Raw genomic sequence first — 13,292 nt, forward strand, 5'->3', positions numbered from 1 at the left:
GCCTTATTTTCCATTAAATCATATTAATCAGTAATTATAGTTTATGATGAGGTTTGTAATGTCACTGTGTTTATATTTGATGTGTATCATATAACGAATTTTAACATACATCCGAAATTTAAATGATGAGATTTAAAAAGGAAAGTAATTGGAGAAACACCCTCATACTCTCAATAATACAAATATTTATGGTAATAATATTTAAAGCTAAATAAATACTATACATATTTATGTTTTAAAATAAATGTTTTTAAGACCACCACAGAAAAACATCGCATGAGTTTTCCAGAGACCGTCGATGAGATCTTAGATGTTTCTGAAGATGAAGGTAAAAGACTGATTCATTTATCATCTATTTTTTAAGTTGCTGTAATTTTGTGTTTTGTATTTAAACGCTTTCAACATGACATGATTATGAAAAACTGAGTGGGCATTCTTAAGTGCACTACTTTTGGTTTTCTAGGAATTGCACAGCTAATGTTAGGTATGAATTTCTCTTTTCTTTCTGCATTTTCAGTGAATATATTTTTTTTCCGCGTGCACGCACAAGCACACACACAATGGATGTGCGTTAAGCATGTGAGCTGATGTTATTAAGCTTGCTCTTATTCCTGACATTTTATTCCTAAACATACTGTACATTCCTAAACATTGACAGTTTATTCTTCTTTGCGTGGTTATGTCATGCCTGTGCCGAACATTCTCCTTCACAACTCCTTCCAGGTGGAACATTCTTCCTAACTCGGTCCGGTCAACCACAAGTTCTCACAAGCTTAAAAAAAAACTATGTAAAACCCATCTCTTCTGTGAATACTTGACAGACAAATAAAACAATTAACTAACCATCTTTCTCTCACCAAGTAGTGGTCTAGCTTTTGTTGAAACTAGTAACTTTGTATGAGCACCTATTGCATTATTGCTCCTGAATGACTTATCGCTTATTTCTCCCTGAACTCTTTCTAAATCGCTTTGGATAAAAGCGTCTGCTAAATGATTAAATGTAAATGTAAAGACGATGAGTCTACCTCTTAGTGTTATTTTCAGTGGCTAGAATTATTGAGTTCACAGTTATAGACCGGACTAATTATAATTTTTTGACTAAATATTAGACTTTAATAATAATATTATGAATAAAGGGTGTGTATACATAATGTGCTGAAAAGTAGGTAACACTTTATAATAACTGCATGCTTCATAAATTATCAATTAGCTTAACTAATGATTCATAGCATGCAGTTATTATAAAGTGTTACCCATTTAGGTAGTAAATGTGCTTCGATCATTTGATTTTGGATGTATTTGCACCTTGAATAGAAACATCAGTTACTATAAGTGTTAATCCAAGAACTTTTTTTATTTTCGTCATGACCAGGAAATTGGGTACTATTTTCTCTAATCCATTAGAAGCTGTTGCACCTACGAAGTCAAAAAAGATTAATGAGAAAAATATTGCACCATGGTACAATAGCACCACTCGCGCCCTTAAAAGAGAAACTCACAAACTAGAGCGCAAATGGATAAAATCGCAATTAGAGGTCTTTAAAATGGTGTGGAAAGAGAGTGCAAATTGTTATAAAAAGGCACTAAAAGCAGCAAAGGCTGAGCACCTTCGTAACCTCATAGAAACCAACAAAAATAATCCAAGGTTTCTATTTAGCACAGTCGCTAAATTAACAAATAAACAGACACCACCTGACCTGGCTATTCCACCGCACCTCGGTAGCAATGAATTCATGAAATTTTGTACAGAGAAAATCGAAAACATTCGTGACAAAATTGTAAAAACTCAACCTCCAAACTGTCCTATGAATTAGCACCAACCATCGCTCCAAAACAAAGGGTCCAGCGTTTTTCACCGATAAAACAGGAAGATTTAATTCAATTTATCGCAACTTCTAAACCAACAACTTGCTTATTAGACCCCATACCAACTAAATTTTTTAAAAGTGTTACTACCTGTTGCAATTGAGCCCATCTATAACATTATCAACTCGTCAATTAATCTAGGCCATGTCCCAGGACCCTTAAAGATGGCCGTCATTAAGCCTCTAATCAAGAAACCAAACTTAGATCCAAATGAACTTGGAAACTATTGACCGATTTCAAATCTCCCATACCTGTCTAAAATACTAGGAAAAGTAGTGTGCACTCAGTTGTGCTCTTTCTTACAAAATAACAACATGCACGAAAAATTTCAGTCAGGCTTTAGACCGCATCATAGCACTGAAACTGCGCTTGTTAAAATTACAAACGACCTGCTTATAGCATCAGATAAAGGTGACATCTCACTCCTAGTCCTGCTGGACCTTAGTGCTGCGTTCGATACCGTAGACCATAACATACTTCTAGATCGCTTACACAATGATACCGGTATTGAGGGACAGGCACTACAGTGGTTTAGATCGTACTTGTCAGACAGACATCAATTTGTCCATTTAAATGGGGAATCATCCAATCTAATGCAAGTAAATTATGGATTACCTCAGGGATCGGTTCTGGGACCCGTGCTGTTCTCCATATACATGCTTCCCCTCGGAAACATTATTAAAAAACATGGAATTAGCTTCCATTGCTATGCAGATGAAACTCAGCTATATATCTCATCAAGACCAGATGATTCCTCCCAGCTATCCAAGTTGGCAGAGTGCATTGAATATATACAACATTGGATGACCTGTAATTTCCTTCTTTTAAATTCTAATAAAACAGAAATATTACTTATCGGACCAAAGACACGCAAACCAAATATTTCTGATTATAAACTGCAAGTTGAAGGATGTACTGTTACTCCAACAAATACAGTAAAAGATCTAGGCATTATATTAGACAGCAACCTGTCATTTCAAAATCACATCTCAAATGTCACAAAAACAGCCTTTTTCCACCTAAGAAATGTTGCCAAGTTACAAAATATTCTGTGTGTTGCTGACGCGGAGAAGCTTATTCATGCATTTATGGCCTCAAGACTTGACTACTGTAATGCGCTACTTAGTGGTTGTCCTGCATCATCAATAAACAAACTACAGTTAGTTCAGAATGCAGCTGCCAGAGTTCTAACCAGATCCAGAAAATACGATCACATCACCCCAATTTTATCAACCCTTCACTGGCTACCCATTAAGTATCGTATTGACTTTAAAGTTCTTTTAATCACTTATAAAGCCTTAAAGGGTTTAGCCCATACCTACCTACCTAACAGAGCTTCTATCACACTACAACCCATCATGCTCTCTAAGATCTCAAAACGCAGGACTTTTGATAATACCTAGAATAACTAAATCCACCAAAGGGGGTCGAGCTTTCTCATACGTAGCACCTAAACTCTGGAATAGCCTTCCTGATACTATTCGAGGATTAGACACACTCGCCCAATTAAAATCTAGATTAAAAACGCATCTTTTCAGCCAAGCATTCACTTAATGCAAATATGCTAAATAAACCACCAGGAGATGCTGACATTAGATATTATTTACTAGAATAATTGGATTTATTATATAAAACACCATGTAGTGTGTTTTACCCTTTCTTGGGTTTTTCCTTTTTCCCCTGTAAAGCTGCTTTGGAACAATGCAAATTGTGAAAAGCGCTATATAAATAAAATTGAATTGAATTGAATTGAACTCATTCTAGTCTTCGTAGTCTTGCACAGCCCTTTTTGAGCCTATACATGAAACCGCACAATTGGCACTAAAATGCCTGTAACTCAAGAATTAATTGGAATACAGACCCATGGTTGTTCTGTCTTAATTTGCAGATTATAGCTAAAAAAGAAAAACTATAGAACTCTACCGAACATAAGATAAAATGGTTAATAGCCCGTAGTCTCATGAATGGTACAGGTATACAAGAACGTCAAAGACTGCAGCTGTCTTGGCCACGCTTTGCTTCCGGAGCCAATGTACGGATCATACTCCCAAAGGTCTGATTAAATCGTTCCATGCTACCATTGCCCATAGGATGGTAGGGAGTTGTATGCGATTTCTGTACACCAGACACGAAAAAGAAACTCACTAATTAGCTGGCCTTTAAAAAAAAGTACTACTTAGCTCTGAATACTGTGTAAGGTTATATGAGACCAGTTTTTGATTGCATTTATGCTTTTTGTTGTCCTGTCAAGCATGCCATCCAGGACCACTTTATCGGCCACCAAGACATGAGCAAAAATAACTGTCACTGCTGCAGACGACCTTTGTGTTTTTAACGTTTTCAGCATTTGCAATATCAACATCATTTTGGGAGTTGTTGTCCAAACCTGTACAGCCTCCCACCATATACAGGTCAGTTAGTTTCCCAACTGAGGCTGTAGAAAACACAATCTGTCTGTAAGGCAGTGTGATGTTGTGGAATTTTCTTATTCCTTAAACTAGGTGAGTCAGCCCAGACAAACGCAACGCACAGACAGGCATGAGGTTTCTTTGCAAATAATTTTGTTGTCGTTTAATCTGCATCATAAGCAATGAGCATGATGCAGAAAAAGGCGCTCCTTCCTCCTGCACACAAGCATTATATAGTATTCATACGTGACACCTCCTCCCTTTGCCCTCCAGCAAGAATCCTGAGCTGGTTTACGAGAAGTGATGCCCGTTATCCCAAACAGAACATATTGGCCTTTGCCCGAGAGTGGTATGACGCGTATAGAGAAAAACATTATAAACACTTCAAAAACATAAAGACCAACACGTCATGAAGCAAGGTTAGACAATTTCCATTACAGTGACATAGTGGAATATGTTGTATTACCGCAAACCCCACAGCCTCTTGCCCTTCTTCGGAACCTGTGGTTTACCTATCCGCCTGTACTTTGTCACCTTGCTGTACTTTTCCACCACCCACTCCAACTAACCAATCTTTCAGTTCAGGGTATTTTCTGATCTCTACCACAACTACTGTGCGACCAGTAAATATTTTAGGAGAATAGAGCTGATTATGTCAGGGTCATTCCTAACATCAAGAGAAGTGTCACTTTTTAGACTAATTCTAACAATGTCCTTCATCCAACGTGACTGTAACAAGGTTCAATTAAAGTAAGGCAGAATGCGGGAACTCGGGAACGTCAAACAAGCTTTTAATAAACAAATAAACAAAATGAAAGTAAAATGCCGGCAGCTCCCTCACAGTCGACTGCCGGCCACACAAAAACACTAAATAATTTTATCTCAATCCATTGATGTACCAGAACTCACAGGTTCTCTGTCAGTAGTGACATGTACAATGCCAAAGCATCTTGCTCAGAAAAAATATCTGAATTTGGCTCCCTGTTGCAATGAGAATCGTGGGTCGCATTCATTGCTTTTTTAACCATTAATTTCATAGCAACAGAATCCCTAATTTGTTCGCCAAGACGGCCAAACATATCTGTTAACTTTGTGTGCTTGAACACAGACAGGTCAGCGGACTCAATATTGGTCGAACTCGCATGAGCATCTTTCATGTTATATGGTTTACTTTGATAGGTAAACTGTCTGTGTAGTGTTAAGAGAGTTATGAGTGAGAAGTTATGAGTGATTTTTTGCAGCTCCGCCCGGCATGTCCTTAAACATCAGCAATAGTCCTTATTAATCGCTATTTTTCAGCAATAAACAAGTACATTTTGCCACGATATTTTCAGAGATGATAGACAATTGGTTATAAAGTAATATTTTATTTAGAATTATATTCACAACACATTGCAACTGCTTTGTTGCGTCATCCGCCATCAGAGGTACCATTTTTGTGGTTGCTCTGCATTCAACGGCTACTCCTGCTCTCCATCCAGGGGAATTCACAATAAAACTATATACAATTCTAACGTTGTTACACAAGCTTAGAAAGAACATGACGTTATTATCCGCTGGTGTTATGATTATGTACAACAAACAATATCACATGCCAATGCATAATCATGATTACAATGACTATAAACATGCATGTTCACATAATTTTGAAGCAATATAATATATATTGGAATTATATACTAAATATATATATATATATATATACTGTATATTGGATATGTATTTGAGTTTGGGGATTTCTTATGCTTTATTAACCCTCTGGTACTCTTCTGTAATTTTTGACCGAAATATTGTAGTTTTATCCGAATGAGATCAATTACTTCATCAGGTTCATCACTTTGTGACATTCGTTGCATTAGCTATGTGAACACACACACAAAATATATGGACATGAAGTATGTTAAACTGTCACAAAAAAGTCACACATGGCTCCTTTGCGGTAGAAACACTTGACATAGGAATTGAATGGGAAACAAATAGGAAAATATAAGAATAATATTTTATTTGTACATAATACAATAATACAAATCATAATACAAATCAGCCACTGTGCAGTAAAAAAAAGTACACAGAAATCAAGGGGTGATAACAAAAGTGCAAACTATTCAGACACACACACACGCAGACAGAAATAAATGAATTGGTTATTGTCATGTGATTAGCTTTTTGAGAATACATTTGAGAAAACGTTAAGTACAGTAAATGATGGAAATAAAACACACACGTACACACCAGACCTGCAAACTCATAAGAGGTGTGACAAGATCGGAGGGAGAACCCAATTGCAGGCAGCGGTGAAGGGATTTAACAATAACTTTAATATAAATACAAATAATACACCCACGATGGGGGAAAACTAAACTAAGGTAAGATACAAAAACAAAGGCTTCCCACGAGGGGGCATAAAACAATAGACAAATACTTAAAGCTATAAATACTAGTACACATCAAAAAATCCAAACAATGGGCAAGGTAATCTACAGCAAGACAGGACACGATTAAACAGCAAGGCATATGAACACACGCAAGCCAGGAAAAAGGTACAACGAACAAGCCCAAGACAATAGACATGAGGGCATTAAATAGGGAAACTAAGAAGGATAATAACAAGGAACAGGTGTGGGTATTGAAACACTCAGTGGAAGCTAACGAGGAAACGAGAGGGGCGGGGCCAGAGACGAGACTGGAGAGAACGCATATTATGTCATGACTGACAATAATATGTTTCTCTCCACACACTTCTCCCAAACTCATTTTCCCGCAAGAACCCCTGGGGATGTGCTCCCGGGCTCAAACCGTTTCCGAGCTCGGTACACTCACCCTGATCAAGGTGTAGAGTGTTTCGGCTTCGGATAGATCTGGCGAGCTCGGAGCAGGCTTCCCTGACAGCACACAAAATATGCATAACCTTCATGCCCTAGCTCTATCTTTATTATCCCTATCAACATCACTGTTATCTGCGCAGGTGAACTCGCAAGTATAAATATATTATGAAGCGAATTGAATAGTCTCTAAAATAATTATTAAATATCATGTGTAAACATGTTATACAAACAATAGCTAGGTAGTAATTGAAAGTGTAGGTGTTATTGCTAACATTAATGAATTACCTGCCATAAACCAATAATAAACACTATTTCTACAGAATTTATAATTCTCAGTTCATGTTAATTTCAGCATTTACTAACTGTCATAAATGGTGCAAGGTAAACACAAGGGCAAGAAACACAAGTTACTGCACAGTAAATTAACATGAACAGTTGTGTTTGTTTTAATTAAGCAGAACATCATGAAAACTGTATTGCTCATTGATAGTTTATGTTAGCAAATGTATTAACTAATGTTAACAATATCACCTTATTGTAAAGTGTTACCAATAATTTGTAATGGAGATACTGGAAATAGAGCATCCTACATTACGTAAGATTAAAAGTCATCTGATTACAGCAATAATTTAATTTTCAAATATTATAGTAATACCATGGTACTTAGGGTAGTACTTTACAGTACTGTTCTACATGTTACTGTGTAATTACTAGGTACTAGCCCTGAAACCATACACTTATACACATTAAGTGCATGCAGCTACCAGTATTTTATTTAATAAGTATGCTGTATGTGTATAATACTGTACAATAATGGGAAACTGTACTTTATTATATACTGTGGTACTAAATGGATGTCATATGTTCTTTATGTTACGTGCTGATTACATAGTACTTCAAAAAGAACCAAGGTAGTACCCGTGTACAGTAGCATATCAAATGCTGATCTCAGTGTCTATATTATAAAAATATCAATACATTTTCTATTTTTCTCCGCCATTTTATTCTTACATTAGGTGAAGAGCTGCTGGGGAATGAGAGGACCAGGTATATGAAGATGGAGGACAGAAAGGACCATGATGAGGATTTTCTCTCCCCCAAAAAAGTTATTGAGTACGATGGAGGGCTCGGGTGATAATGTCAAATATGATTAAAATTAATAGAGAAATTAACAGATTAGAAGATGGCAAAACCTAAAAGATGTGTGGACAACCTCAAGTAGGATTTATAGGGCTTTGTAGGGATACAATTTCCTGTTCTAGGAAGTCAGAGTTGATGATTCTTGCATTTTTACCCTTAGGAATCAATCCCCTGCTATTCCAAGGATCCCATGTGTGTCCCCTGAAACAGTCATGCTGAAAGAACAGGAAATGGATCTGGTAAACACTATGCAAACTTCACAGTTAGAGAGAAAATCATAGCTACAAAATGTTAAACCACATAACCTCATGGCAATACAATGTATTTTGGACATTTACCATGGCATTGAACCTCTCTTTTGGTTGTACATTTAGGCCATGTTTACACGATGAAAAACTGAAAAGTTTTTCTTTTGCGGTTTTGAAAAGTTTTACGTACACACGACAATGTTATTAAAACAATCCGCATTTACACGGATCCGCAAACAATTACTAAAACGCTGTATTACGACATCACTTTGTAAAGAAAAAAAGCCCATGCAATCCGCCATTGATGTATTTATTTCTCCTTCGTTGTGTTTGGATGTACATGCGCACAATGTCGTTTTCTCATTCTTGCGTACTTCGGGATTTACATGGAAATGAGAACACCGTGGTTTTCTAAAACTTGCACTTTGTAACCCGTTTAAAAAGTTTTGCGTTATCAATCCCCTAAAATGCTGTTTGCGTGTAAACGGACAGGCAAATCGCATAAATTGTTTTGCGCTTTCACTTGAAAATGGTCTTGTGTAAACGGCCCCTTAGGGTAAAGTTTTCCTTGCAGAATATGTTAATAATAAAAAAGAGCTGGAGATGGTTGACATAGTCCTCATCTATAAATAATGTTGGAACATGGGCTCCGGAAGCATGAAAAATGTGGGTGGGCCCACAGAAAATATTTTGAGTGTAAAAACGATGACTCTTGCAGTAGCCTCAGTGGTATATTGAGAAGGACATGTGATAAATAGTAAATACCGACGCAGGTTCAAATTCACCATTTGCCGTACAATAATTGATTTTCAACAAAGAAAATATTTGAAAAATAGCTTAGAGGTCAAGTAATGTGTTCAACAGCATTAACGAATATAATAAGTATACTTCTTTAGCCTATAAATTACAACATCATTATATTTGCCTGTATGTAAACATTTAACAATGTATGTAAAAGCACTGTGGATTATCTAATAATAAATATTGGTAATGTAAGGCAATTAGACATGATCATCATTATCTCAATATAAAATACATAATTGGAAAAGAAACGCCACTAAATACATGTAGAATACCTTTTGATATTTGACAACCGTGAGGATATTCTAATAGATAGATTATATTTACAATGATGAGGCCGTTCTCATTGACATATTTTCAATTTCTATTGTCAGTTCTGACTTATAACGCAACGTCATCTAACTAATCACTATAACAGTGGTGATTTTGGCTATATTATTCACACAGCCTCTGTCTTGGTCAGTGGCAGACTGGGAGTAAAAATTTGTCCCGGACTTTTTCAGCAGGAGTGGCCCACAAAACCCATCTAGCAACATAACACAACATCGCACAGATGTAAAAACAATTCTATAGCACTATAATTCATAAATGTAAATGTTTTTAAGACCTTTCATGCCACCTTGCAAAGTCAAAAAAACATTAAACAGTAGAGGCCAGTGCAGTCCAAGCAACAAGTAATCAAAATTACATAAAAGCCTGACTAAACATTTCCATATAATGGAAAGTATTTATTGTAATAAAGGAAATGTATTTAAGATGACCTTGACATGGTATGACTAGACTTTGCTAAAAAAAATTATTTTACAGCTATAAAGTCCAAAATCACAACACTTACAAAGTTAGTATTTAAGATTTATAAATCGAGAAGAGAGAAAACATTCACTCTTTGGGCTTAATAAGTAAGTAGATTACGTATAAGCTTAATTAAAATAGCTTAATAAGCTTTTTTAAACTATACATTGAATACAAAAAAATATATACATGTACACACATATCTTATGCATAATAAGCTATAATTGTATCTGTATAATATTACCTTCAATTTGATTGGCTGTCTTCAGGGTGGTCTCTGTAATTTGATTGGGTGGAATTATGTGAACCTGTTCCTTATTTCATTTGATTAGTCAATGTTTTGACACCGACGAGCACTTGTTCCGCTGCTGCATTAAACCACTGGGACAGAAATCATAACAGCCAGGGAGGGGGAGGGCCGTCGCCTGTTCTCTTGTGTTGGGGAAAGCACTTGGACACTGCCACCCCCCCAAAATGTACTTGGTGAAAGTCCAGGGATGCGGTGGCTGCCCAGGCGCAAGCCAGCGCCAAAGCCACAACAGCCACTACAGTGGAATCCTTCGGGGAACACTCGAGCAGGGGGCTTAGGGAACTCTGGAGCAGCAGGCTTTGGGAACTCTGGATCAGAGGGCAAGGGTAATTCTGGAGCAGCTGGATTGGGGAACTCTGGAGCAGGGGGCTCTGGGAACTCTGGAGCAGTGGGCTCAGTGAATTCTAGAGCAGTGGAGACTTGGCAGTGGGCTCTGGAGACAGAGCAGAGCAATACGCTCGGAGGATTCAATTTATGAAGTCGTCCAGCGGATACCCATCCGCGTCAGGGAGCATTATGAGGAAACAGATTGTTGTCCAGACCAGTCAAAATACATGGTTGAGTATGGGATAATTTCAACTCACCCAGTAACACTCCTCAACAAATTCCTCCATGTAGCTCTCCAGAGGTCGGGCTGGAGAGGATCTGTAGTAATCCATTTCTGGAGTTCTGCTTTGGGGACTCAAGCCACGAATGTTTTTTCCAAAGTCCTGAATCTTTTCAGGTTTCTAAAATGAATTCATACAGTAGCCTATGCTAGGTGGCAGCATTTAGCTTCAAACTCAGAAGTCCTCCATTCTAGAAATGTTAACCTAACCAATGAAGACGTTCAGATTCAGTGTTGTAATGTAACGAAGTACAAATACTTTGTTACTTTACTTAAGTCCAATTTTCACATATCTGTACTTTACTTTGTTATTTATATTTGTGACAACTTTCACTTTTACTCCACATTATTTCGTAAATAAAGCATGTATTTTTACTCCGATATATTTCTCAAACCATCAACGTTACTCTTTACTACACATTAAAATCAGAAAAAAATTGTGTTGGTGACGTAATGCCTGTTTTTCGTCATGTCAACCGCCAAGCACGAAGAAGAAGTCCTGCTTGTCCGGGCGTGTCATGTTATTGATGCCTTGTCATCATGGAAGCACCTGCTGCAGGTTCTGCCTCTAACGTTACCACTCCGGTAGCAGATGACGGGCATCTCGACTACAGTGGCGAACTTGGTGGTGGTGACGAAGATAATGTTACACACCCTTGGCCGTATTTGCCAGAAATATTTTCGTACATTCAAGAGAAAATTTCTTCCTACTGGATTAAGTGCCTGTTATGCGTATCAAGAGTCACTGAAATATTGGCATTCAAAAACTCTCCGTCCAAAATGAAGGACCTTATAGCTTAAATTAGGTAGGTTAAATACATTTTCATTCAATGAAGCCATAATGTCACATTATTTAACATGAATTAGTTATCATATAAGCCTGTTCAGATATCAGTTAAGTTTTCTGATTAGCCAATGTGCAGATATTTAACAACACCTATGATTTCCACTCCAAATTAATTCCACACAAAACTCTTGAAGACATGTCCATAATACTGAAATGGTTAATAGCCGTTTCTGGTATAGTGGCCAAATATTTCGTTACACCGGTGGAGGGATTTTTTTAAGAGCACATTAGGCTAATTAATGCCATGGCAAGAGGAGTGTTCAGGATTACTCGCGTCTTCAAAAGCACCATGCATTTTCTGGTAAGATACTTGTACTTTTACTCAAGTATCGCTTTCAAGTACTTTATACAAGACTGTTCAGATTAAAACAAAGGTAAATTAAATGTGTGCTAATTAAAATGCTGAATATACTGACAGTAAACAAATGCTTTTCAAAACGGTCATTATTACAGTGGCTTCGTTATTACTGTGAAAGGGTCATGTGATGTGAATACTGTCATGATCGCGGGTGGTGAGACAAGGACAGAAGACCCAGGTGCAGACAGTGGGTAAGGGGTTAACATATATTTAATAAATAATAAAACAAAGACCCAGGTGGGGTAACATAACAAAACATGACATGGGTACAATAACAAGGCAGGACTAAAACTACCTACACTTAAACAAGACTAAAATAAACTATAAACATCAACATCGAAACTACACTAGACGAAACTACACTAGACGAAACTACACTAGACGAAACTACACTAGACGAAACAACACTAGACGAAACTACACTAGACGAAACTACACTAGACGAAACTACACTAGACGAAACTACACTAGACGAAACTACACTAGACGAAACTACACTAGACGAAACATGTGAACTCACCACACAAGCACAATGAACCAGCACAAGACAGAAGACACAATGGTGTTAAATAAGGGAATAATCAAGATGGGGACAGGTGTGGGGCATGAACTAATTAACAAGCAATAACGAGGTAACGAGAGGATGGGAACAGAGACGAGACAGGAGAGAGCGTATGGAAGTCCAAAAGGGCCAAAAATACCTCTCTCCACACAAAACATGAGATTGCATTTGTGAGATAACTCGATTTAAAAGTTTTGTTGTGTAGTAGACTAATACAGTCGACCTCAGTTGGCTAAAAGAGGAGTATAGATGGTTTCAAAGCGACAACATAAACAAACGTTACTGCACCGGCACGTGTTTGTGGACTGGCCATCACTTCCAGCACACAGTCGCAAGTAATACAGTGCCTATACAACTATACAACGTCTACACAACGTTTCGGTCCCTCCATCAGGGAACAGAGGTTAAAAACGTAACCAAGACCCAAGACGTTCACTTTCTGTCGGTCTCTCGACGTTGTATCGAACCGAAAGATGGGGTTCCGATGGAAAACGCCACAGCATTGTGCCGTGTCACAATCTCTAGCGA

The 13,292-nt window shown here is 37.4% G+C and overlaps 1 protein-coding gene across 1 annotated transcript in view; it reads left to right on the forward strand.

Annotated features, from left to right (window-relative positions):
• The window catches only part of ank1a (ankyrin 1, erythrocytic a), a 155,217-nt gene that overhangs the window by 57,334 nt on the left and 84,591 nt on the right, over positions 1-13,292 (forward strand). The window contains exons 22-24 of the mRNA XM_079481249.1: positions 256-328; positions 8,116-8,212; positions 8,400-8,478. Of these exons, the coding sequence (XP_079337375.1) occupies positions 256-328; positions 8,116-8,212; positions 8,400-8,478 (249 nt within the window). The remainder of the gene's footprint in view (positions 1-255; positions 329-8,115; positions 8,213-8,399; positions 8,479-13,292) is intronic.

This window comes from Barbatula barbatula (assembly GCF_947034865.1).
Source record: "Barbatula barbatula genome assembly, chromosome: 2".
In the NCBI taxonomy this organism is placed as follows: Eukaryota; Metazoa; Chordata; class Actinopteri; order Cypriniformes; family Nemacheilidae; genus Barbatula; species Barbatula barbatula.